Source organism: Balaenoptera ricei, chromosome 7 (assembly GCF_028023285.1).
Source record: "Balaenoptera ricei isolate mBalRic1 chromosome 7, mBalRic1.hap2, whole genome shotgun sequence".
Classification (NCBI taxonomy): domain Eukaryota; kingdom Metazoa; phylum Chordata; class Mammalia; order Artiodactyla; family Balaenopteridae; genus Balaenoptera; species Balaenoptera ricei.
In genome coordinates this window covers 85,880,621-85,908,211 of record NC_082645.1, presented here as the reverse complement: position 1 = coordinate 85,908,211, position 27,591 = coordinate 85,880,621, and the positions used below count along the sequence as shown (strand labels likewise).

At 36.5% G+C, this 27,591-nt stretch overlaps 2 protein-coding genes across 5 annotated transcripts; one reads left to right on the top strand and one right to left on the bottom strand.

Annotated features, from left to right (window-relative positions):
• Window positions 1-651: 651 nt before the first annotated feature.
• Window positions 652-7,756, bottom strand: MAIP1 (matrix AAA peptidase interacting protein 1). Of its 3 annotated transcripts, XM_059927340.1 has the most exons (6): window positions 7,294-7,756; window positions 5,503-5,574; window positions 4,059-4,185; window positions 2,662-2,809; window positions 1,291-1,348; window positions 820-906 (listed from the first exon to the last, which is right to left on the bottom strand). In XM_059927340.1, the coding sequence occupies exons 1-5, from the start codon at window positions 7,741-7,743 to the stop codon at window positions 1,303-1,305; spliced, it is 843 nt and encodes a 280-aa protein (XP_059783323.1). In that variant the 5' UTR covers window positions 7,744-7,756; the 3' UTR covers window positions 820-906; window positions 1,291-1,302. The 3 variants fall into 3 exon arrangements, with proteins under 3 accessions (XP_059783322.1, XP_059783323.1, XP_059783324.1); XM_059927339.1 differs by lacking the exon at window positions 1,291-1,348 and having other exon boundaries at window positions 652-906; XM_059927341.1 differs by lacking the exons at window positions 820-906; window positions 1,291-1,348; window positions 2,662-2,809 and adding an exon at window positions 1,517-2,624.
• A 273-nt stretch (window positions 7,757-8,029) lies between these two features.
• TYW5 (tRNA-yW synthesizing protein 5) lies at window positions 8,030-27,387 on the top strand. 2 transcript variants are annotated; one of them, XM_059927336.1, is made up of 8 exons: window positions 8,030-8,150; window positions 13,021-13,175; window positions 17,500-17,569; window positions 19,972-20,016; window positions 20,644-20,781; window positions 22,549-22,636; window positions 23,042-23,158; window positions 25,910-27,387. In XM_059927336.1, the coding sequence occupies exons 1-8, from the start codon at window positions 8,073-8,075 to the stop codon at window positions 26,164-26,166; spliced, it is 948 nt and encodes a 315-aa protein (XP_059783319.1). In that variant the 5' UTR covers window positions 8,030-8,072; the 3' UTR covers window positions 26,167-27,387. The 2 variants fall into 2 exon arrangements, with proteins under 2 accessions (XP_059783319.1, XP_059783321.1); XM_059927338.1 differs by lacking the exon at window positions 23,042-23,158.
• Window positions 27,388-27,591: the final 204 nt, after the last annotated feature.

The window sequence follows — 27,591 nt, the reverse complement described above, 5'->3', positions numbered from 1 at the left end:
TCTCTAGCTGCTTTTCTAATTTTCTCTAGCTGCTTTTCTAATTTTCTCTAGTTTTCAGCAATTTGATTATGATGTACCTTAGTGAGGTTTTCTTTATGTGCTTCCCTGCTTGCTGAATTTCTTGGATCGGTGGGTTTATAGTTTTCATCAATTAGGAAAACTTTCAGACATTATTTCTTACATTGTTTTTGTCTCCCCTATCCCAACTTCTAGGAGTCCAAATACAAGTATGTTCGAAGACTTGATATTACTTCATAGGGGAGTAAGTTACTGTTTATTTCTTTTTTCTCTTTGTGCTTTAGTAAGCCTCACTGATTTTTAGTACTGTAGTGACCCATCTGCTATAATTCCATCTGTTCTTTCTCATCCAGCTAGTGACCAAAGAGGTAATCAAATAGCAGCAGTGATTTTTAAAAATAAATCTTACACATACTTGAATTATTGGTATAAGTGTATTAACCACAAATAAAATATTTAAGGACTATTAATTTAGAAATGTGTAATTTTTTCAATATCTTCTTTATTGTCTATAAAATGAGTTTGTGTATATATACATATACATGTAACATGAGAAATGATACTGAATATGATGCCAATGATGGGCTGCTGTAATTTTTTTACTTTGACTTCTTCTACAGAAAGTGATGGCAATCTGTGGAAAATGCTTTATTGTATCATGCCAATTTACTACAAGGAGTATTTCAAAATAATACAAAAGTAATCCACAGACTTGATTAAGTGAAGATCAACTGATCTGAAAATTTTTTCTTCCTTAGTTCTTCACAGTAATTGCTAAAAGTCCAATAAGCTGATTTTTCCAAGATCGATTATTCTAATAACTTTGGGTGTTCAATCCGTGCAATGGTCCAGTCAGGTTTTACTCCTTGTGTAAACTCCCTCTGAAATCTAGGGAAAAAATTATAAATAATGTGAATCTTATATCAGTCCAAATACCTCCTGGATAACTACATAATTTGCAAGTATATATTAGAGGCAGTTGTTAGCAAAAGCTAACAGTTAATGGTAAATAAAAATCAAAAAGTTTAATCTACCTATTTGATCACAAAATATATCCCCACAAAATCAGACGTGCATTCTCAACTAAAGTGAGTATTTTTAATGGACTGATCTACATACACTCCAACATCTGCCAGTCCTTGAGAGGAACTTCAATGTTATTCTATTGTTAAGCACTAGCCATAATATATGCCTAATATGAGGAGAAATAAATTGGAATATGGTGATAAAAACAGCACTTTCATGGAAGTTGGTTTATGTGATTAGACTTACTCATAGCTTGCACTAAGACCGATCTTGAAAATAGCAGTGTTTATGAGCTGCCCGTGATCTTAGTAGGGAATATCAGAAGAACCAAAGGTTAGTGTTGATTATAGTGTTCTAAATGACATCTTAAAAAAGAGACGATTCAGTAGATTTAAATTAAGTATTTAAATATACAGAATATTTTGGGTAATTACAAATAAAGCAAAATTCAAAACAGAAAAAGAAAAGAAAGAAAGCACAACCCCTTCAAGAAAAGTGAAAAAAATGAAGATATAATTCCCTTTACCTTAGCGAAACAGGATACATTTTCTTTCCTAGGTCGTTTTTGGGATTTGTTCATTATTTTAAAGCAAATTTGTATAACTCTGGTGACATAACAGTATTCTCTTTTAGACAGATATTAAACTATGTCTCCACTGACTTGCTTGACTTGTTCACTGTTCCAAATTTTATTAGTACAATAATACACTATAGTGTCTCTTTTAAATAGTTTGTTAACCTCCTGTTAGACAGTACCTCCTTAAGGGTAGGAACTCTTCAATTCTGTATCTGAACCCCTACCAGAGTACTTGGTAAATAGGAGATGGTCAATAAATGTCTAGTGAGTGGATGGTCCATGTGCCACTTATGGCAGATTTTATTTTCCAAAGATAGTCATAACTACATCTTGCATCCCACATGCTCTTCGGCAGTGTGACCTTGCTGCTGCCCCATGAAGAGGTGGAGTCTCTCCATGCCCTTTCACCGTGCAGATCCTGTGACTGCTTGGACCAGCAAACCATGGTGGAAATGATGTTGTTCCAATACTGGGCATAGCCCTTTACTGGTCTAGCATCTTCTGTCTTCTGCCTCTTGGAAGCCAACCACCATGTAAACATGTGACTAGCTTAATACTACCACAAGCCCAAGCCACAAAGAGAGGCCTTGGAGAATGACACATCATGTGGAGAAGCCAAGGAGCACCATGGTGCTGCCCACGAGTGAAGAAGCCATTGTGGAAGTGAACCCCTAGCTCCGGCCACCCCACTTGATGCCAGAGGGAGCAGAGAAAACTCCACAGCTGAGCCTTTCCAAAATTCCTGAGCAGTAGAATAGCAGGCAAAATGAATGGCTGTTTGATGCCACCGAGTTTTGGAGTGGTTTGTAACGTAGCAATAGACAGCTGAAATACAGTTTAATTAAATTCAGCAATATTACCTCTTCCTAATTTCTGAACACTCCTGTTTCGTGGCCAGTGTGTCTTTCTGACTTTCTCTCTTCATAAATAACTTGTCAAATTTCAATCTTTTTCTTCCTAAAGCTCCCTGTAGTTTTCATACCTTCATACTACCTTCTATTTTCTAGAGAAAGGAAACAACGAAATGCGATTAGACTTACTCATAGCTCGCACTAAGAAGTTGTTTAGTTTCCACGTTCTGATCCCCCAACTTAACCTGGAACACACTGGCTCCACTTATAGTTTCACTGGGGATGTTGGCACTGGTTAGATACCAAAAGCACATCAGGATGTTAACAAACTTCCTTCCTTAGAGAAAAAACATACACACATACAAATACAAATCACAATAATCTATCATCCTTATATCCTTAATGAAATCAGCAATTGGCAGTAATTATACAGCTGTTACAGACCAAATTTTGGGCTCATTCTAGTCTAACTTAAGATACCTGTATTGACACGTTTTTATTTTTAGAAAATTCTCCTGGGGTTTATGACACCTTTCTCTCTGGATCACAGTAGTAAGAGCTACTATTTACTGAGCAGGTACTTTTTACCAAGTGTACTACATGGATTACTTTCAATTTGTGGCATTTTCTAAAATTATGATAACAGATATCTATTGTCAAACCAAAAATGAGGGGGGGGGGAACACTGTTTTGCTGCTGTGTCATTAACTTAACCCCAACTGCCAGAAAGAAGCCTTCTATTCTACCCCTAATTCACTTTACTGTGCCCAGTGATTATGACAACGTCCTGTGCAAAAATCAGGTAGTAACCATGGTGCTAAGATGCAATTTGAAATATTAGGAAGAAGAAAATATTTATCATTAAAAGTACCTTTACAAATGTTTCAAATTAACATGTGTGTGAAAATTTTTTCACTATTAACAGTCCTCAGTCAGAACTGCCTTAGCAAGTGTGTAAGCAAAGACTAGATTCCCTGTGTGCCTAGCACAAAATACACTGCAAATATTTGTAAAAGGAGTAAGTAAGTCAGTAAGTTTTCAGGAACGCTATTGGGAAAATAGGACAAGGAGAAGAACAAGATAAACGCTAAAGTTCCTTTCAACTATTTTCATCGTCTCCAAATAAATCCAATTTGGGAGTTCTGAGTTAATGTTACTTTCAAAACAGTCTTTAGCTAATATTATTTACTTTTTCTTTTACTCTTTACTCCTACTTAACATACAGCTGGACACTTAAAATACTCAATTGTTTTCCTTTCAGTTAGGAAATCAGAAACACAAATATTTTCATTTTAAGATATGGGAGCAGATTGTCTTAGACAATTTTCATTAACTTAAGTTACAATGCTCTCTTCTGTGAATTAAATAACATTAGGGAAAAGTTCTAGATAGAAAGGCATAAGAAACTATTACCATATCCCAAGTCTTCCAGAGCTAGGGCTTTAAAGAATGAATATATTTTTTTCTCTGCAGTTCTATAAATATCCACTTGTACCAACAAAATATCACTATTCCATGATTATTCACTAGTTTAGCTTATCTGGACAACTGTGAGTCGTTTAAAGTTGACTATGCTCCAGCATTACCTTTCTCATCGTAGTAAATGGAGATGTCTCCTGTTGATGTATATACAATTTCATCTATGTCAGCAGCAAGGGCATTTTTATGGTTGTCAGGTAGTGAAGTAACCTTTTCTTTCAATACATGTAGTGTCTAAGTATGGAAAAAGCAAACCATAGTTCACTTGGTGAATTTTCAAAAGCTTTTCAAAAAGTGGAGTGAATTCTTCATGGAATGAATTTTGTAAAAATATTTTTAAATTTACTGCAATATTTATTCATTTTCAAAAGCAAGGCTGAGGGGCTTCCCTGGTGGCGCAGTGGCTAAGAATCTGCCTGCCAATGCAGGGGACACAGGTTCGAGCCCTGGTCCGGGAAGATCCCACATGCCACGGAGCAACTAAGCCCATGAGCCACAACTATTGAGCCTGCCCTCTAGAGCCAGAGAGCCACAACTACTGAGCCTGCGTGCCACAACTACCGAAGCCCATGCGCCTAGAGCCCACGCTCCACAACAAGAGAAGTCACCGCAATGAGAAGCCCGAACACCACAACAAAGAGAAGCCTCTGCTCGCCGCAACTAGAGAGAGCCCATGTGCAGCAACAAAGACCCAATGCAGCCAAAAATAAATCAATAAAATAAATAAATTAAAAAAAAAGGCAAGGCTAAAAGGGATCTGATTATTCAATTAGATAATTCCTAATAGAACTGTTCTTATATAGATTTCAATTCTTATACAGAATTCTTTTTTTTTTTTTTATAAATTTATTTATTTATTTTTATTTATGGCTGTGTTGGGTCTTCGTTTCTGTGCGAGGGCTTTCTCTAGTTGCGGCGAGCGGGGGCCACTCTTCATCGCGGTGCGTGGCCTCTCACTATCGCGGCCTCTCTCGTTGCGGAGCACAGGCTCCAGACGCGCAGGCTCAGTAGTTGTGGCTCACGGGCCCAGTTGCTCCGCGGCATGTGGGATCTTCCCAGACCAGGGCTCGAACCCGTGTGCCCTGCATTGGCAGGCAGGCAGATTCTCAACCACTGCACCACCAGGGAAGCCCTAGCTAATCTTTTAGGAGAAAAATAAGGAGACTCTCTTTTTTTTTTTTTTTTGCCGATGGTAATGGATATGTAACGATATTGACAACAACACTGGAATAGCAGAGGAATTGAAAATGCTACACATTGATCAATGGGAAACTAGCTAAATTAATTATATTGCATATACACAATACCATGAAGAAAGCAAACACATATATAGTCTTTGGTTGAACCATATACCATTCTAAGTGCTTTACATTACATATACTATCTCACATAATTTCCCAACAATACTACTACTATCCCATTTTACATGTGAGACAAGAAGTTAAGTAAGCATGCATACTGTTTTAAAGCATAAATAAGGACAACGTATATCATTCTACTGCAAGAGAATAATACATTCATTTTTAAAGGAAAAATAAAAATATACTTTACCTCTTTGGCCACAAGTTCTTCCAGTAGATCAAACTTACTCTGTGACAGCAACTTGGACACATGAGCAAAAGCCTTAAAAAAACAGTGGGGGGAGGGTGGTGATTATTATTTCAAGATATCATATGAAATACCGTACAATGTACAATGCTCATACTTGAATGGCTAAGTGTAACAAAGACTATTTTATGATAAAGGCAATAGACAATGTCAAACACTAGATATCGGTGTTAGGCATAACTCCTCCAAAGTTGGTTGACTTTTCTTTTCTCATATGGCCTTCCCACATGGACAGTCGTAAGTGAGCAGATTGCTAATTATGTATCTACTCCAAGGACCTGGGAAAAGATTGCGTGTGGTGTACATACTACGTCCTCAATAAAAAAATCTCCTATATATTTCCTTTTAAAATAATGATGAAGTAATCAACCATCGTGACTGTTACATGATCCTCCTCTTAATCATGAATATACAGCAGCACAACCTAGACGGTATTGGGAGTTTGGAGATCTGGGTTGCAGTTGTACCTCATTAAGATAGATAAGGCAGGTTTAGTAAAGCGGGAGAAAAGATAATGAGTTTGCACAATCTAATACAGTAGATCCCAACTTTGAAGTATGAGATCCCATTTTAAAGTGGGAGGGAACCAACTGCAATCCTCCACATTCCTAGCAGTTTGGAATGGAATTGTGCATTAAGACTCTACCTATCTTCGAGAAGCTTGCAGTCTACTTGAGGAGGGAGCCAAGAAAACTGACAAGTTCAAAAATTATGACAGGAATAAGAACAGGATGATTTGGGAGCATACAGGTGAGCACTTAAGCTATCTGCGAGGAAAAGAGAGGGCTTCCTAAAGGAAGTAATATCTAAGATGAAATTTGAAGAACTGGCAAGAGAAAGAGGATGCACAGGTGTGTCAAACAGACAATACTCATAATTGTTATGGGCTGAATTGTGTTCCCCCAAATTCATATGTTGAAGCCCTAACTCCCAGTACCTCAAAAGGTAACTATATTTGGAGACAGGACCTTTAAAGAGGTGATGAAGTCAAATGAGGGTGGGCCCTAATCCAATCTGACTGGTGTCCTTACAAGAGGAAATCTGGATACACACAGAGATACTAGGGCACACATGCACAGAGGGGGGAAAAAACAACAACACGTGAGGACACAGCCAGAAGGCAATCATCTACAAGGAAAGGAAAGAGGCCTCAGAAGAAACCAACCAACAAGGTGCCCCACCTTAGCAATTAACTTATTCTCCAAATATAGTGTTTTTATCCAGTTTCTACAGAAGAAGGTAAAAAGAAGATTGGAAAGCCAACCAAATCCAAATCAAGGCATAGATAACTAACTAAAGTACAACTTGGGATATGGTAATAGTTTCTTATGCCTTTCTATCTAGAACTTTTCCCTAATGTTATATATCAATACCAGCATACGATCAATATTGTCTTTTTCATTCTGCATAAAATCAGAAAAAATAAAGCCATGTAGCTTTTAAGTGGCAGAAACAGGCTTTGAATCCATTTCTGACTCAAAACCTGTAGAGAGGAGAAAAGGTAATTAAGGGACTTCACCTTGGTGTCTCCATCGAAACCCTATTTCTTGGCGACCTTGCAACAGAAGCAGAAGCTTAATTTAAATCAAGAAGTGGCCGGAGGGCTCTGTGTCTGGGTCACTACCCACGTTATAATTTAAGACCCAGTGGAAACCTCCCCGCTAAACACTTTTGCGTGTTTAATAGTTGAATGCATGAGAGGCGGATAGATTATCTGTAGAAAAATAAACAAACCTGCTTCGCTCCCTCCGTGAATTCTGCGATGCTGAACTCTTGGTCGAAATAGGCCCAGATAAGGAAGGAGTAAATTCGAGTCCGAATCCAGCTGATGGGGTTGGAGAACCCCAGGATGATCATCTTGGTTTTCTGGCGCTGCTGGGGCTGCTCCTCGGTGCTGTAGGTTCGCCGAGGGCAGAAAGGGAAAGCGGGAAGGGTTGTGCGGAGTCCCAGAGGGCTGAGCAGGGGACGCTGAGGAGCCCGAGCAGGCAGCGCCAAGGCCGCGGAGGCCCAAGAGACTCGAGGAAATGGGGCCGCTCCCGAGCCGAGGCGGCGGCGGCAGAAGCAGCAAAGTCCAGCCAATGGCGGCCACACGTCGGCCGAACCGGGAGTCCAGAGTCGGGCGGCGGAGCCCGGCAAAGGCCGAGAAAGCAGCAAGCGGGGTAAAAGACTGACGGCCAGCGCCATTTTTGTGACCTTTCACCCCTTGCCTGTGCAGTATGGAAAGAAAGTCGGCGGGAAACCACCTCGGCGGGACTCAGAGAAAGAGACTGGAGAGTCAAGCTGGCCTGTTACTGCACCTCTGGTGAGTTCGCCCCTTCCCTGCTCTCCATCACATGCCCGTCGGCCCCCAGCCCCGCGCTCGGAACCCGCCGCTCTCGCGACTCAGCCGGCCTCGTGGACCTTTTCTCTCCCGGACCTTTTCTCTCCCGGACCTGTTTCCGGGCGGTCCGCGCGGTTGGAACGTGTTAGGGCCGAGGTTCCCAGGACTTGGAAGAGGACGGGCGTGAGCAACCATGGCCGGGCAGTGCTTCCCGGTACCCCGGCTCGAGGGCGTTTCGCAGGAGCAGTTCATGGAGCACCTCTATCCGCAGGTGAGGCCCTCTTGCGGGGCAGAACCGCGGGAAGCCGGTGGATACCCGTCCCTAGCGCTCCAGCGGCTCCGAATTGGTTTCTTGCGATCCAGGGTGTGGGGAGGAGGTGGCTGTCGGCAGAAGGTGGCTGGTTGGCCCGGCGGCCAAGGGAGAGGGTACATGGGGGATGTTGACTGGCTCATCTGTTAAGTTTTCCGTTCCACGTTTCTGGGGAGCAGGTTGACGGCAGAGCGCTGGCTACGAGAAATATTTTGCCTAAGAAGCCCTGCTAGCTGCTTAGCGGCCTTGCGGGAGTCTGATTACAAAGTCTTCTACCGTTACCATGGCAACCCAGGGAGTTTACCCCCCCCACCCCAAGTCTTCCATCGGGTTTCCTAAAATCTAGAGGAGGTTTCGCCCCCAACCCCAGCCAGTGGCTTGAACGGCGCCTGTCAGTATACGCGAGTTACTGGGTCTGAAGGAGAAGTTTTTCACTGCACTGAGCCAAAAGGGGAAGCAATGGGAATCCTCCGACAAACTTCCACTGGTCTTGGAGTCTAACTAACGTGGGTTCTAGTTCAGACGTTCGATTCTCTTATACGTATAATTCGAACCTTAGTTCTCAGAGAAAAATACTAATGGGGAAAAAAAGTGTTTTTACTTGCCGTGCTTTGCAAGGGAATCCAGGCTTCAGAAAAACTAAGAATAAAGAGGCCAGCAGATATTTACAGAAAAAAAAAAAACAACCCACAGGTTTACAGTTAGCCTGCTCATGAGAAAGAAACCCGCCCCCCCCCCAGCAATTTTACTTGATATTTACATCTATAAGGGTGGTCATTGAGCTACAGTCCTGAGTATTACAAAAGTCAGGGATGAAGTTTTTTTCTTTTAGGAGTTAGCAGCCTATAGGGAGGATTCAAGCCTTAATTTATTTGGGAGACTAGTGCTAGATAGGTTGTTGTCCTCCCTACCCCACCGCAGGACACGTTAGTATAAGATGCCTTCAGGACAGTATTATGAAGACCAAATGATGTATGTATGTGGAAATGCTTTGGAAGGTGAATAGCAAAAAGTGTTTTGTAATTTAGGCTTCCCAGACAAGACATACAATATGTCACAAAGCATCACTAAACTTCATAAAGTGGAAAATTACAAACAACACTCTGGTCACAATGTAATAAAACTAGAAATTAATAACTAAATTGCAAAACAAGACATTTTTACCTGAAAACACTAAAGAAAAGCTGTGAGGGGGTATAGTCCTATCAGATTTTTAAACGTGTTTTAATATTTAATAGTGTGGTACGGGTGCATGAATAGACAGACCAGAGGAATAAAATAGAAAGTCTGGATGAAGGCAGATGTGTGTACACACACACAAGTATTTATCCAGGCTCTGGAGATATTTATATGTATGTGGAAATTTAGCATGTGATGAACATGACATTTTAAAAATCACTGGGGCAAAGATGAACTTTTAAATAAATGGTGCTTGGACAAGTGGATGGTCACAGTCATTTAGAAAATGATAAAATTAGATTTATATCTGACACTGTACACAAGAGTGATCTCCAAATGGATCAGAGATCTAAATAAAAAAAAAGAAACTACGTTAAGTACTAGAGGAAAACATGGGTAAATTTCTCTGCAATCTAGGTCTATGGAAGGGCTTTCTAACTGTGACTCAGGTGTGATAAATGATTAAAACTGTACATAAAATACAAACTGGGAGAAAAATATTTGCAACATATATTTCATTAAAGGGCAGTAAAAGCCCATGTATGTAAAAAACTTTTAAAAATTAATGGGGGGGAGGGCAAAAATCTGATTAAAAAATGAACAGTTGACAAAAAGATAAAAACGGCATCTAAACACATGAAAAGATGTTCAGTTTTATTCATAAGAGAAATTAAACTGAGATACCATTTATCTATAATATTGACAAAAATCAGAAGGCTTTAATAATAACATTCTTTGTGGGTCTGTGAAGAAACTGGTACTCTACGTTTTATGCCAAGTAGTACAACCCTCATGGAGGGGAATTTGGCATATCTAACAAAACTGTTGATGTGTTTATTTATGATATAGCAATTCCTCTTTCGGACTTTACTCTGGGGATACACTTCCAACAGTATGAAAATTTCTAGTGTTTATTATGCTTGCAAATTATTACAAATAACCTAAAAACCTATGCATAGGAGACTGATTAAATTGTCCATTTACACTAAGGTGTACTACGCTGGTAAAAAAGAATTGAGGGAAATAATCTGAACTGATAGTAGTGATTTCCAGGATATATTTTAAAATTTTTTTAAAAAAGCAAATTACAAAAACAATACATAATAAGACACTTTTTGTATAAAAAAGAAGGGGAAATAAGAAAGTATATATATTTTTGGTCACTATGCAAAAAAGAAATACAGGGACGATAAGCCAGACATTAATGAGACTGATTATCTATAGGGGATGAGTGATTACGAGGTGGGTGATTATAGATGCGGTGACCTTTTTTGTATAATTTTGATTTTGGAGATCACGTTACTGTTTTATATTCTACAATAATAATAATAATAAAATTAACAAGGATGAGGAATGGTTCAAAAAAACCAACCAAACTCTAATATAGAATATACAAGTAACAAGTGAACCTAAGTAAGGGAGAGGAGGAGAAGTAACCTAAGTCACTTTTGAACACAGTACTTTGATTATATATCAGTCTAAAAACAAAAAGAACTGTAAACAATACTGAATTCTAGTTTGTAGACTTTTTTTTACAGTGGTGTAACTTAGCAATTGCAAAAGCACTTATTGTGAATTCTGGGATTGTACAATTGATTAAACATTGAGGATGATAGGAACCAGGTTTCTCACTAAGAGAAGGGAGTTTACAAATATATAAACAATGAATATTAGAATAAATCTTGTGGTATAAGATCAGAATTAGGTATCCGTATTGGACGTATCGTGGTTCATCATACATCCATTAATTGTGTGTGTGTGTGTGTGTGTATAGTACATATTGAGAGAGAAAGAGAAATAGATAAATAGATATAACTATATGCATATGCAGAATATGTGTGTGTATATATATATTTGGGGAGGAGAGAGTGAATATATACACACCTTCATGTGTTTCCTAGCTCTGTTCACTGAGAAGGCCTAGAAGTAATGACACACCAATAGTCATAAACACAGTCAGAACCCAGATCATGATTTCTAAACAGCATTCTCCACTAGAAGAAACCAGAGCTGCTTGAAGAAATGACTAGAGGGCTGGGACAGAGATGTAAAAGGATACTGGATTGTGTTATTTTTCCATAAAGTAAGAAGTGCTGGGGTAAAACGTCACAAGAGCCAGCTCGAAGGGACTCCTGCTGGCCAAATCTGGGATAACTTGAGCATCAAAATTATATCAGTAGATTATAACTCAGTGAATAAAATAAGTGAATGGAGAAGTTAGAGCTGATTTTTACATTAGAATACCAATACATGTACTAACATGTAGAAGGTGATGGAGTTTTTTCTTTAATCACGATTTTTACACTCATCGTAGCAATACTTGATTGAGGCAGGAATTACCAGTTGATCAAAATTAACACCATAAATAATAGGGAAAATATCATGTGCTACCTGATGTGTTGCACTGAGAAAGACACAACATTGCTTTTGTGGTACATTCTTTCCAAAAATGAGTAACCTGAATCTAATATGAAGAAACATCGGATAAACCCAAGTTGAAGGGCATTCTACAAAATAACTAGCCTGTACTCTTCAAAAATGTCAAGGTCATAGAAGAGAGTCTGAGGAACTGTTCCAGAGTAAAAGAGATATAGTAATTAAATACAATGTGGCATCTCAGAAATAGGGAAAAAAATATAGAGGATATTATAAGGATGATTAGCAAAATTTGGATACAGACTGGATTAAAGTATTATATCAGTGTTAAATATAATTTTTTTTAAATTTATTTATTTATTTTATTTATGGCTGTGTTGGGTCTCCGTTTCTGTGCGAGGGCTCTCTCCAGTCGCGGCAAGCGGGGGCCACTCTTCATCGCGGTGCGCGGGCCTCACTATCGCGGCCTCTCTTGTTGCGGAGCACAGGCTCCAGACGCGCAGGCTCAGTAGTCGTGGCTCACGGGCCTAGTTGCTCCGCGGCATGTGGGATCTTCCCAGACCAGGGCTCGAACCCGGGTCTCCTGCATTGGCAGGCAGATTCTCAACCACTGCGCCACCAGGGAAGCCCAATAATTTTGATAATTATTCTGTTATAAAAAGAATGTCTTTGTTCTCAGAAAATATACTCAAGTTTTAGAGATAAAGGAGCATGATGTCAGCAACTTACACTGAACTAGTTTAGAAAAAATTAAATTTAAAATGTTTCTCTCTGTACACACATAACAAGAGTGAGAGCAGATGGTAAAGTAAGTGGAGCAAAATGTTAAATTAACAACTAGTGACTCAGAGTAAATGGTATATGGGAGTTCTTTGTAGTGTTCTTACAACTTTTCCATAAGTTTAGAATGGTATCAAAATAAAAAGTTGCAAACAATATTTAAGTATAAAGCACAAATTTTAATCAGTCGTATTTTTTGTCATAAATAACACTCTAGAGAATGCTTTAAATAATACTCAGATTTCTCTTGTTTCTAAACTTATGGTGGCACTTCTGTTTTGTTTGGGTTTGTTTTCCTGATGTTAAAATTTTGTTCTAACTATATCACATGGGTCCTCTTCCTGTTTTAGTTACAGCATGAATTGTCAGAAGGTTTGATTTTGAGCATCTTGGGATAAAGAATCATTTCTTATTTGTTTTTATCCCTTTATTACCAGATACAGCTCCTGATACATTGTTGGTTTTCCCTAATTTTTGGTTGATTTTTTCCACACAGAGAAAACCTCTAGTGTTGGAAGGAATTGATTTGGGGACATGTACAAGCAAATGGACGGTGGATTACCTAAGCCAAATTGGAGGGAGGAGAGAGGTGAAGATTCATGTTGCTGCAGTTGCCCAGATGGACTTCATTAGTAAGAACTTTGTGTATAGGTATTTTCTTCTGAGGTTTACTCTCGGGATACACATAACTTTATTTAAACCTTTAAAATAGTTTTGCATTATTATACAAAGACCATATGGCATTTTCTCTTTTGGCTAGTTTGATATAATTGTGGAGTAGCTTACTAAGTTTTAAAGAATGGCTTTTAAAAGACAAGAATTCTGAACTTACATAATTATACAAAGACATTTCCAAAGACCATTTTAAAAATATGGTGTCTACCCAATACCTTCTGGAGTCATGGAAAGAGCAGAATTTCTGTAACTAGAGTTAGATTACATCTAAAGCTCGGTGTACTTTATTCATTCAATGCTTCATTAATTAGTTGATCCTCCCACATTAGTAATTGTTATCTAGAGTAATAAATTCTAAAGTTTTCCTTTATAACCTCTTTTGATTTTTAAATGCCCTATTTTGGGAATATTTTTTAATTCCAGATTGTTTTTAGATAAGTATAAGGTCATGTTTTCTTTTTCTGCCCTCTCCAGAAATATAAGACAAGTGGTTGCTATGTTTGGTATAATCTTTTATCAACTTGGATAAATCAGGCTTAATTTTCTTTTTTGTCCAAATACTCCTAAATACTTTAAAATTCCCTCATGGTTGTCGTTTTATGCTTTGGAATGTCTTAAAAGTAAAAGATAGTTAAATGCTGCGGAATATCTAAACTTGAAAGCTTTAAATGCTACAGTCTTATAGATTTAATATGCTATTTATTCCCATGAGTTTATTCCCTTGAGTTTCACTAAATATGTTAAATTTAAAAACAAACAACTTTCAAATTCTGAGCACGTGCAGTTCCCAGCAAATTCAGTCTATTGAAAAACCATGTTGTTCACAAAAGACTGATTTTTAAAGAAAGGTGGCTTTCACTGTTCCTTCCAGAGTTTAAAGATGAGTTAAACAGAGCTTCTAATGTCCAGGGCCATTCTTTTCTCCGTAGAGTTTCCCAAGTTCATATAGCAGCTTGCCAAAGCATTTCTCGGTTTTTGATCCTTTGAATATTTGCCATTACAGTTTTGGTTTTTAATAGGCCATGGATTGAATTTAATTACCATAAATTTTTTCAAGTGTAAGAACTTTTCATTTTTTATTAAATCAAGAAAGTGGAAGAAAGTGCTGGAATGATGAGCATTTTTCAGCCTGCAGTTAATGATGTTTATTTTCCAGGGAGCCCAATGCTGTAACAAATGGGTATTGAAACTTCATCTTGAGTTGCCTTGATGTTATGTCATGTCCTATAAACTTTTCAAAACATGTTTTGAAGCACGTATGTTATGTAATAGTTCCTATTCCAGCTTCCTCTAAGCCTTTCACTACAGCTACTAAGGAGTTGCAAGATTATTTTCTTAGAGTAAGAAGGAAAATAGATTTAGTCATTTTGGGCAGTTATCAGGGAGTAGGAAAGAAGGGAGGCATCTAGACCAAAGACAGAGACTAGAAAGTAAGAAAACCTACGCACATATATAATTATTATCAGTTCAGTTTAAGATTGCATTTCTGCTTTTTAAACATTTGAAGATAAATATGTTTCCAAGTCTTAGCTTTTACTTCTCTCCTCTTGGTAGCTCTAACTGTTCTTCCAGAGTCAGTATACTATAAAAAAGAAGAGCCTTGTGTAGTGAAAGGATACTGTTGGTATTCTTCTGGCCATAGATTTTTTTTTTTTAAGCCTGAATCTTATATAAGCTTTGCTTCACTGCTTCTACCTATCACATCATCTGACTCCTATCATCATCCTGCTCTCATTGTTTGTTATACTTTCATCATTCCTGATCTTGATTTTGCGAAGCAGCCTTTCCAAAATGGGGAGCAGAACAGTAAAGATTTTTTTTCTTCTTTTTCTAAATGTTGGTAACTGCTGCATGCTGCTGCATTATCATTGTTGTTAACCCCACCATCTGTCCTTTATTGAACACTTACTATATGTCAGGTACTGTGCATCCTAGATTATATTACTCATTTAAACTTCTGTGAGGTACATTTTTTAAATAATAATTATACAGATGAGGAAATGGAAGTTTAAAAACGTTAAATAACTTACTCAAGATTGTATAGCTTGAAATGATGGAACTAAGACTTATACCCAAATTTGCCTGACCCCACCAAGTCCTAATAATCCTAACCGCTCTTTGATACTACCTCCCTTACTGGTCTGTATGTCAGTCCAGACGAGTGGAACTTCTATAGCAGATGCCCTTCTTATCGAAACATGCATAGGATAGATAAGACCTTAAGGCCAAGGAACTTAACAATTCACATACCTCATTTCCTCTTCTCTCAGCTTAGTTTCTGTAGAAGCTCTGACAGGTACTATGACCTAAAGGAGAAGGTTGCTGGGGGCACCCGAGTTCTGCTTCTCTGGACTGAGCTACTCTATCTGGCCTCTTCTTGTAAAGGTCTTGGGTTCTCTCTAGTAAAAAAGCTAAGCCTTAGCAACTGCACCAATTTCAGAGGTAGTTTTGGCCCAGAGAGGCTTCCACATTGTTCCCAAACTCTTCAAAGATGCTTTGGTAGGAGTGAAGAGCATATAGTGAGGTCAGAGATGGAAAACATTGAACAAATAAATTTGTTGATATTATTAGCCAAAACTGTAGTAGTAGATTGGTCTGAGTAGATGACAGACTCCTTGGAGTGCTCACTCTACATAATTATCAGCAGTGTGTCCTCAAAGTCTGATTGACACCTGCTAGTCCATAATCTGGCGTCAGACTCACTCAGCTTTGCAAAAGGATACAAGGCAGGAAACAGTATTCCAGCAGGATAGAATCAGTGGGAGTCCTTATACCAATCCAGAAGCCATTTTTTGGCTCACCAAGTGACAGCTTACTTGTAAGGGAACAAGACTGACTATAGAGGTGGATGCAGAAACACCGTAGCTTAGTTAAGCCACTTAGTCCACAGAAACCAGCAGCATGAAATGGCTCATGACCTTAGCTTCTCAGTTCCTCCAAGGACCATACTCAGTTACTGAGTCACACTGCACACAGAGAAGCCAAGTTCTCTACTTCCTAACAAGGGGTTTAGTTCACTCACCATCCTTCTAGTCTAGACATAATAAAGAAAGGGTCTTTTTATTTTTATTTTTTTTTGGCTGCGCTGCACAGCATGCCAGATCTTAGTTCCCCAATCAGGGATTGAACCTGTGTCCCCTGCAGGGGAAGTGTGGAGTCCTAACCACTGGGCCGCCAGGGAATTCCCAAAGGGTCATTTTTTACAATAAACAATGTTACCTGTTCTAACAGCTGACATTCCACATTTATCTTAACCCAGTATGTTTCTAGGAAAACATTGCAAGGTCATCTTACAAGGAAATCTTACCTCCCCAAGTACAGATATCAAGTGGAAAGATATTTGGTAATAAGAGTGAAAGATTACAACTCTTAATCAGAGGTGTGGAGGATGGAGTGCAGTGAGCCAGATGCTTTTGAAGTCATTGTCTCGATGTTCCTGATAAGGTATCATCTAGGGGGCAGTACATTTGATTCTAGAAGGTTGAATGGATAGGATGTGATGCAGAGAAAAGATAGCCCTTCAGGCTCAAGAGTGTGAGGTAAAGGAAACAAACTTTGCTTCTGCATTGTTCAGCCCTGTTCACCAGGATGGAAGGAGACAGGCATTTGGGCAGAAATATGTAAGAAGAATAAAATTTGGTCACTTCACTGGAATTCCTGAGCTATTCCTCAGAAGCCTGAAATGATAGAGGGTGGTACAGGAGGATGAGAGCAGTTTTGTGTGCTAGTGCCAGAAGGCAGGTGAGAAGCAGAGGGGCTTTGTCTTCATTGGACTGTTTGCTTGTTGTCTCTTCCGAAGTAGCATTGGTATTGATAGCTTGCCCCATTCATCACAAGACTTGTTTTGCCAGGACACTTGAAAATTAGTAGCAATAAAAGCTTGAAAGTTGGTGTATTTTCAAAGATACCATATATACCATAGAACCAGAAACATTTTTCTTAACAGCAACTTGGAATAGAAGTATGTTGATATGAGAAGGATCCATCTGTACTGTAGATCTATTTGAAATCAAAATTTCAGACAACCTAGGTCAAATAAGCTCAATGCTAAATGAATTTTGAAAACTTATAATTCTACATAATAGGTTATAATAAAAATTATGGATATTGTAAAACAGAAGATAGATCTAACTCCAACAAGCAGTATATATATATATATATATATATATATATATATATATATACACACACACACATATATATATATATATATATACACATATATATATTTATAGTGACTAGAGTATTACTAGATGATTTATTGTTACTAAGTCCAAGGATTCTTTTGTGTTTATTTCAGAACTTTACCTTTTGGCAAGTTGGTTCAGAGGGCCTCTGAAGAAAAGCATAAGGAATTCTTCATTTCAGAGGTAATTGCTTTTAACACATTTTCTTAAGAAAGCATTAATATGTAAATACTAAATTGTTTTCTTATAAAAGAATATTAGATATGTAAGAACTATAGCGTTCCATATATCCTAGCTGTGTTATTTATTAGGTCTCAAACCTTGTCCAAATTATCTTTCTGTGCCTCAGTGTTCTCATCTGTGAAATAGGAATAATAACGGTACCTATTTCACAAGGTTTTTGTGACAGTTAACTAAAGAAAATCTATAGAGTACTTAGCACAGTGCCTGACACGTAGGAACCACTCAACTAAATGTTAGCTATTAATATTCCTCTGAAAATGCTTTGGTCTGATATGCCAAGTTCAAATGCTAATGGATAACTTTATTTTCATATCTTACTATTAGACTATTTCTATATTTTATTATTGTTATTATCAATGTGATTTCTAGTGTGTGTATTTAATATTTGTTCAGAATTAAATGCAGAAGAATTCATATTTACATTATAATCCAGCTTTAAATAATTCAGTTTAAATGTCTTGAGATAAGGCATTGAGGCTTTTATAAATACCTTTTTTAAAAAAAATTTACTCTGTTATCTCAAAAGCACATTTGAAAAATAAACTGCTTTTTAAGCTTTGAAGAAAGCTATTGTCTGCATCTGAGCCAGCTGGGCTGTTTGTCAGTTTGGTGGTAAAAAGTGTTGTGTTTTCACAGTTCTTTCATCGGGTAACGTTTACACTATATCCACCAGTATCTCTACAAACTCCAGAAATCTGTATTCTATAGTATGACTAGAATATCTACTAAAACTGAATCTATTAGCTATACCTGAAAAATGTTTTTTTAACGTTACAGCCATGCTTTAACATATATGTTCAGTTGCCCTTTGGTATCAGTCCTTTCCTGTCCAAGGGTAATGAGTGGCACAGATGTAAATAGCCATGAAATGTCAAGTGAAGTAAAAGAAACAGAGACAAGATAAAGGGATTAAAGTCTAAAAATTAGGGTGAGTGTGTAAGTAAGATGAATATGGACTCTCAGTTCAGTTCTCTAGGAAGCATATGCTGAGATGGAATTAGGACTACAAAAGGTTTATTGGGGACTAATACCTGTGAAAGGAAAGGAGAGGATTGAGTAGAGGGTGCCATCAGACAGTGATACAGAGCTAACTGTCTCTCTGCCAGCTCAGTGTGGAACTCCTGAGCGAAGACGACCTCTTAGAGGAGTCCTGTCTTGGGTAGCAATGTCTAGGCCTTTTACCATCTTGCTTAGTCATTGGCTGGGGCTACCCCAAGAAGAGCATGACCTTTAGTTCAAAGGGTGAGGTGGACCTGCAGGAGTTAACAGCTGGCAGCTGTAACTTAATCACACTCCTTGCAAGTAAGTTATGAATCCTTTCTTGAAGGGGGGTCTGCGGTGCATCTCTGTACCTGCCACATGAATTTGCCTTTTAAATCTTGAAACATTAGAACTGGTAGAAACTCTTAGAATTTTGAAGAACATACTTTGAAATCTATTTAGCCAGTAATAAATTTATGGAACTTATTTGATATGGTACTAGTTAAAATTTTAAAAACAGTGAATCTAGGAGTTTAGTAAAATTTATGAACAGAGATGTATAATATATTGTTAGGGTAAATAGGATATATTTTGAAGTTTGTGTTATAATGGTCAATGTAAGTATAAAAGAGGCAGAATTCTTGAGTTGGGTTGCCCCTGTGCTTGACCTGATATATCTCAGTTCTCTAATTATTACAGGAAATGCAGGCAATACAGTGCTTCATAATTCAAATAGTTCCCTATTAGAGCTACTCAGTGAAGTTATAATGACAATTTTTTAAAGCATCAACTTAAACTTATTACTGTGAAATGACATATTTCTAATTTGTACATGAGCTGACTCTTAAGGATTTGGGTTGAGAATTATATGATTAGGGATAAACTTAGCTTTATAAAATGCAATGTTTCAGATTTTAAAAAAATTATTTTTAAAAGTATAAAGTATTTTATTTATCTTCTATTCTACATTTGTATTAGTTTGTCGTTGGCCCTTAGCAATGCTATGAGATCATATGTGCTATACAAATGGGAGTTCTTTTAAGTCTTAAGACACTGTTAAGATTGTAAATAATTTGGAGTATGAAGTCTAAATTAAGCATTGTGGCTTTAGATGTGGTATGTGTGTGTCGCCTTTAGGATTTATTTTACTTAATGTTTTGTGGATCCTGTCGTTATTACAAGCAGCATATAGAGACATTTCTTCATACAGCCACCAGAGAGCATTAGTAGAAAGGGTAAGAAAATGGAACTTTTTCAGAAATGACTTAAGAGGGTTAGATTTTCAGATTCATTTCCTTCCATCTTTACTTTCTAATATTTTTAAGTGAATACTGATGTTGTTTTTCTTTGGGATGTTTAAGGATGAGAAGTACTACCTACGATCACTTGGAGAAGACCCTAGAAAGGTAAGAATTCTGAATGTAACAAGTTGTCTAATCTCTCCACAATTAAGAAATCTGCTCTACTGTATATTTTACAGATGGCCATTCAGCTAATAAAATATAATCTAAAATAATTATAAAAATCCTGGATAATTCATATATATGTATTCAGAATCAAATTGATATGGACACAGTGTTAAGGAGTGGTCCCTAAAATGATCAAGTCAGATTCTATTTTTTCTCTTTATGGCACTATTATTTCTTTACCTTCTTTTATTCTTCTCCCTTAGTAGTACCCACAGGTTTTATGTAATTGATAACATTCAAGTTGATGACTCCTAAACTTAAATATTAGAGTAGATGGCAATTGTATGATTCTTGCTTAAAGTAGGAAGAACTTTTCTATTAATGAAGCATATTAAGCTTAACAATAGTGACATTGTTGAATGTCTTGGTACATAGTCGGTCATTCCTTCAGTCGAAAGATCATGCGTTGGCTATGGTCATATCCTAGTATTTTAAAGCAGTGAGCAGAGTTTTGCCCCATTCCTCCTTATTATCATGGGATCTGATGGCAGCCTTAGATAAAATAAGCATTATGCTAATATTGTGTTTATTATTAAAATTCTCATTATGTTTCTCTCAATGCAGGATGTTGCAGATATCAGAAAGCAGTTTCCTTTATTGGAAGGAGATATTAAGTTTCCAAAATTCTTCAAAGAAGAGCAGTTCTTTTCCAGTGTTTTTCGAATTAGCTCACCAGGGTTACAACTTTGGACCCACTATGATGTATGCTACATAAATGAGAAATCTAAAACTACAGTAGCTCTTTAGAATTTATGGACTTAACATTCACAGTTTCAACTTTCTGGAGGTTACCCCAAAGATCTTTGACATGTAATTTGCTGAAACATGAGGTTTGAAAACAGGTGCTCTGCAAGGAGTGAATTATTTTAGTTAATGCCAAAGCCTAGTTAGTTTCTTATATTTGCATTTCTCTGTGGTCTTATTCTTGGTTCCTCATTATGTATATACTCAGTTTTTTGAAGTGTTTTTTTTGCATGTGAAAAGTAGACACCAGATGAGGGGGAAAGCTGCGAAAGTGGGAAAAATGTTAAGGTTGTGGTATGAGGATGTTGAAGTGATACATGACTAGATGGAACCATTGTTGAGGAGAAAGGCAGAAGTTTGTAGAGAGCCATTTCCAATTATAAGAATCTGGGGACACCTGAAGGTCTTAGGCTATATATCCCTTGAGCATGTCAAGTGTCTACTGTATTTATTGAGCAGCAGGATGTGTAGAGTATTGATCTTGATCATTTATTCTATGGTGTTACAATTTTATTTGCTTAAACATATGCATATAAGTATCTAAAAATATTAAAAATCTAGTATTGTGTTTGGTTTGGTGTTGGGTGGAGAAATTTAGAAAGCTTAAAGCAATACCTAATAGGTTTCTAAAGATAAAAGAATATTTTGAAAAGTTCTGAATTAAATTTAATAAAGTTTTAGAAGTGTGTTTTACAGTTTAGCTGAGGCCCTTGGGAGGATTTTAACATAGTAACTCTATAATTAAATGAGATAGATATAAAGTCTTAGCATATTTTTTTTTTTTTTTTTTTTTTCTTAGCATATTTTTTAAGGTTTTATTTACATGAATGATAAGGTGAGAAAATGATGTGTTAACTCATACTTTTTAACTGTATTCAGTGACTATATTTTATGTAGTATCCATTTTATCTTAAATATAAAGTTTTTCTTAAACATAAAAATAAGTCAAAGGAATGCTAGTTATATAGTTAAAGTTTACATAAGTCAAGGGTTAGTGGTAAAAGGAGAAATGCTTAGGTAGAAGTGATATGTACTCAATAAATAATCATGAATATATCTTGCTTAGTATATATTTTAATTCCTTAGCTGAGAATTATGCAGCTCTGCCTTTTAACATTTTTCAAAATTTGTACTAATGTAGTGTACCCTTACAAACACAGGAAAAGTCAGGATTGCTCCATTATTAGGTTCATCAAGAAAATTTGCCAAGTTATAGTCCTATAGAAATAATTTGGAAATCAAGATACATACCTATAACCAAATTATGGTTGGCCATATAGTAAAAGAGTTCAGCAGTAATTGCAGCAGTACCATGTATTTTCCCAACACCTGGTTTTCCTAAGTGCTTTCAACCTGTTGTCTAATTTTGGCCTTATAGCATTCCTTGACAGATAAGTAAGATAGATACTTACCAAGGGGAGCCTCAAATAGGTGTAACTATACTTGCTGTCAGAATGGTGGGGCAAAGGCAAATAGTTTTCTGACTTCAGATTTCCTACCAGCGTGCCAATCCTTCCCATTTTAAGACAGTGTTGGAGAAATAATGACACAGTTATGTAACACAACTGTTTTCCTTGTTAGATTACAATATTACTGTAAGTTTTAGGTAATGTGAGTCAAGCTTTATTAAAGAATAGGATTTACGGTTAACTGTTTGGAATACCATTGGTTCTGTGTATTTGAATTTTAGATACTACTTATTCATAAGTTCTTATTCGTCTTCAGGTAATGGATAACTTCTTAATACAAGTGACAGGAAAAAAGCGTGTTGTACTATTCAGTCCTCGAGATGCCCAATATTTATATTTATCAGGTACTATTTTTTTTTTTAAGTTTAAATTTCTGAAGTTTTATTTATTCAGTTAGTTTTTTTTTTTGAATCTCTTCATTCTCATAGAAAAACTTTGTAGAGCTTCTTCCCAATTATGATGTATTGTATTCTCCATTGTGTTCGTGTATACATGTGATGATAGGCAATATGAAGAATGAGATTTTCAGATTATCTTAATTATATTACATGGATGTCAATGGTTATAAATAAAGGATGGGTTATTGAAAATTGTCTTAGGTTTCAGGAGAATAGTAATCATTCTCACATTGTGAGTACACAAAAGTAGTTGTACAGGAAAAAAATAAATTTTCAAATTTATATTTGTGGTTACTTTTTAAAAAAGTGCTAACTGCTCAATCTATATTATCCTTTTTTGGAACTTTTCAGGTACTAAATCAGAAGTACTGAATGTAGATAACCCAGACTTAGCTAAATATCCACTGTTTTCCAAGGCTAGACGGTATGAATGTTCCCTTAAAGCTGGAGATGTATTATTCATTCCTGGTAAGAGTTCTAGACTTCAGTAATTTGCTCTTTATAATATTTGTACTCTGTCATCCATCCATTATATGATTTTTTTAGTAAAAAAAAAATTGTTAGATGTATCCTGTCATATACAAGATGATTTTTATACACAGATGTGTATGTGTTTAAAGTATGCTTAGACAAATTCTTACAATATTAACAATCTTGTTTTCAGAGGCAACCTATAAATATAATATTATTATACTCTAATTTCTTTTATTAAAGGATATCAAACAAGATACTTTATTATCTGGGAGAAGATTATACCTCATTGTACTTTTAAAATCATTTTGTTTCTAAAATATTAACATGTTTTAGAACTGTCACTTAAGTATTTACCAAGAAATAGTAAATATATTTCAAAGCCAAGAGAGATCAGAGATTTTATTAAATATCAAAATGTTACAGCCTTAATACCTATGATATCTTTTGTATGCATTATTTTTCTACAGTCTGAATTAGTGTCACTTAATTTTTTTGAACAGTAAATAGGCATTAGTTATTGTTAGTAACCAGTGATATAATTAACATCTGTAATTATTATGCAAAACTGAATACCTGAAGATTATAAAATCATAATTAAGATTAAAGGGATGCATTAACAAATTCTATTTATATAGTTTTATTTTCTATATCTAAGTTAATATGTTTATAATAATAACTTTTCAGTGATAATAAAATTAAGTTAAAAAGTATTAATAATAATATGATGATCTCATTTGGGACTAGATTATAAATTCTTGGAGGACAAGGAACCATGTTTTGTTAATCTTTGTATTGTCCTGATAAAAGGTCCTTCACATAATTGTGTATAAAAATTTGATACCTTGACTTCTTAATCTTCATTGAAAACAACGAGCACATTTTTTTTTTTTAACATCTTTATTGGAGTATAATTGCTTTACAATGGTGTGTTAGTTTCTGCTGTATAACAAAGTGAATCAGCTATACATATACATATATCCCCATTTCTCCTCCCTCTTGCATCTCCCTCCCACCCTCCCTATCCCACTCCTCTAGGTGGACACAAAGCACCGAGCTGATCTCCCTGTGCCATGTGGCTGCTTCCCACTAGCTATTTTACATTTGGTAGTGTATATATGTCCCTGCCACTCTCACTTCGTCCCAGCTTACCCTTCCCCCTCCCCGTGTCCTCAATTCCATTCTCTATGTCTGCATCTTTATTCCTGTCCTGCCCCTAGGTTCTTCAGAACCTTTTTTTTTTTTTTTTTTTAGATTCCATATATGTGTGTTAGCATACGTTATTTGTTTTTCTCTTTCTGACTTACTTCACTCTGTATGACAGACTCTAGGTCCATCCACCTCACTACAGATAACTCAATTTCGTTCCTTTTTATGGCTGAGTAATATTCCATTGTATATATGTACCACATCTTCTTTATCCATTCATCTGTCGATGGACACTTAGGTTGCTTCCATGTCCTGGCTATTGTCAATAGAGCTGCAGTGAACATTGTGGTACATGACTCTTCTTGAATAATGGTTTTCTCAGGGTATATGCCCAGTAGTGGGATTGCTACAACCAGCACATATTTTTTAAGTCCATTGCCATTACTTAAATTTTGGGGTTTTGTGTCTTGAGAGCATGGTTAAGGGTGATGTAGTTCTCCCTTATTCTGTATACAACTTTAAGAGAAGAAAAAAAACAAAACAAAACAGAAATACTGAACATTTGCATATATTTTGAAGTAAGAGCACAAGTCCCATCTTTGGATGTAAATTTAACAGAATGGTTACCTTTTTTTCCTGTTACATTGAATATGGAAAAAAAGGTTCTGAAAGAAAGAGTAGTTAAGATTAAAACCATGTTTGGAACCTAGTTTTGTAAATCAAAATATTTTAAGCTTTTGTTTCTCCTAGAGCACTCAGAATGAGTTTGTTTCTAAAATTTAGCATCTTATAAATCTTCCTTTCTCCTTTCCACAAGATTAAACTTTTTTTGGATGTGACTAGTATTTCATCTTTATTATATTGTAGTGTTGCTTTAGTATTTCTGTAGCACCTGTGTTTTGAAAATAGACTCAATTGAAAACAAAGAAGTAAGCTTTCTAGTGGAAGTAAAATATTAATTAGCTATATGATAAAAGTTTACTCATCCTCTCCACAACCAAAATATTTGCTTTTGTTTTATATACTTATTATAAAGGAGCTGAAAGAAATATAAGACGATTATAATTGCATTAGAAATGTAAAACTGAGGAGGCTACAGTGAATGCAGATTCAAGCAAGTTAGAAAACCAAATGCAGCTTACACAGGAAGTCTTTGAGAACAAAAGTACTGTACTGAGTCAGAAAAGGTCAAAGATACTCCTCAAATAATTGAAATGTTCTGTGTATAAAAAATGAACACTTTTGATGTGGTTGTGTGACTCAGGAAGTGTAAACAAGTAACACAAAACACAGCCCCAAATTACAGAACTACAAAACAAATATAACTTTATTATGTCTTTCAAGTTAAAAGGAAAGATTGCTACTTCCAAAGGTTTTAAACGTAGGGTTGTGCTATTGACACTTTAAATTGGTTGGCAATTCATAAAAGTTAAAATGATTCTGTTAAAAGCTGGGAGTGTGCTAACGAAGGGATCTAGTTACAAGAATTATTTCTTGCATTGGCTATAATGCAATTCGTGATATTTCACTGACATTTTGGGTTTTTTTTTTAACTGTAGCTTTTATTTTTAACTTTTTTTTTTTTTTAAACTTTTCCAGCTTTATGGTTCCATAATGTAGTATCTGAAGAGTTTGGAGTGGGAGTGAATGTCTTTTGGAAGCATCTTCCATCAGAATGCTATGATAAAACGGATACCTATGGAAACAAAGATCCTACAGCAGCATCAAGAGCTGCACAAATTTTGGACAGAGCCTTAAAAACCCTGGCTGAATTACCAGAGGAATACAGGGACTTCTATGCACGGCGAATGGTCTTGCACATTCAAGACAAAGCCTATAGCAAAAACTTTGAATAAATATTGAAGTGAATGCAGTGAGCATAAACTTTTAAATACAGTTCAACTCGAATATTGGAAAAGTATAACAAGATGTAAATTATTTTTTTAAAGATTTATCCTTTGTTAAAATAGGAAAGATAAATCAATCTCAGATTTACAGATTAAATAAGTATGAAGGCATGTTTGTGTGGTTTCTACTTAATACAGATTGTTATGGTTGAAAAAGTGCTGCAGTGGGACAGCTCTTTAGCTTTCAGGTGCAAATAACTAAAAATCCAACTTAAAATGACCTAAACAATAAGAAAATGTATTGAATCATTATACATGAAGTCTACTGATAGAAAGGGCTTCAGTATTTCCATTCCAGTGATTCAGAAGGGTCACCAGGAACCTTTGGGGGTTTTTTCTCCCGTTTTCAACTGCAGCATTGGCATCATCCTAGTGCTGGCTACCCTCGTGGTCATGGGATGGTTGCCAATAGCAGTTGGGGCTGTGTGCATGTTCATTTACATGAAGTGGAGGAATCAGGGAGGATTCCAGGGGCCCTCTCTTAACATGCAAAAGCTTTCCCAGAATTTGCCGCCAGATGCCTGGGTCTCATTGATCTAAAGTGGCTTAGACCTGTCCATCCCTGAGCCAGTCACTGGTAAAGGATATGGAATAACTCTTAGGTCAGTTGGGGCTACTGGAGCTGGAAGTAGAATCCGCTGCCCCTGAGACACATGAGGTATATATATGGGGGCAGAATGGATAATTTTTAGAATCAGAATCCAGATAAGGAAAAAACATGGGCAACGAACAATATGTACTACATTAATCTTTTGAGCTTTTTATAACATACAGATGCCTAGGCCCCATCTTTGTAGACTCTGATTCAGTATTTTGGGGGTTTGGCATAGGTATCTGTTTAATAGAACTCATAGATTGTTTTGATGCATAATTAGGATTGAGAACAACTGGATTAGATGATAGTGATTTGGACTATTAGTTTTGTGATTTGTCCAAAGCAAATGTTTAATCTGATCCTGGTTTTCTTGGTACCCAGTAAAAGGCCTGCCCTTTTCAGTTTTTGAATGTCAGAAAATATTCAAATCAGTTTTAATTTATACCTATGGCTAAACTTTAACCTAATTCAAGTTTTCCCCAGTAGATGTTTTCTGCCTATCCCCCTTTTTTAAAAAAAATTTCTTTTAAGAATGAATACGAGAGATCCCAATAACGTCATTGTTGAAGACAATCAGCGATTGTATGTGGATCTATGCCATTCTTTGTTTTGCACCTAGTAATTTTATTGCAGTGTCATTGAAGAAAGACCATATATATTTACTGAATACAAATGTGCCCATCTAAAGCAATCTGAGTACATCGATTTAGTGCATTTTAATTATGGAGAAAACTTTCTTTTAAAAATAATTCATCCACTCATACCGTGTTTGGAGTTGG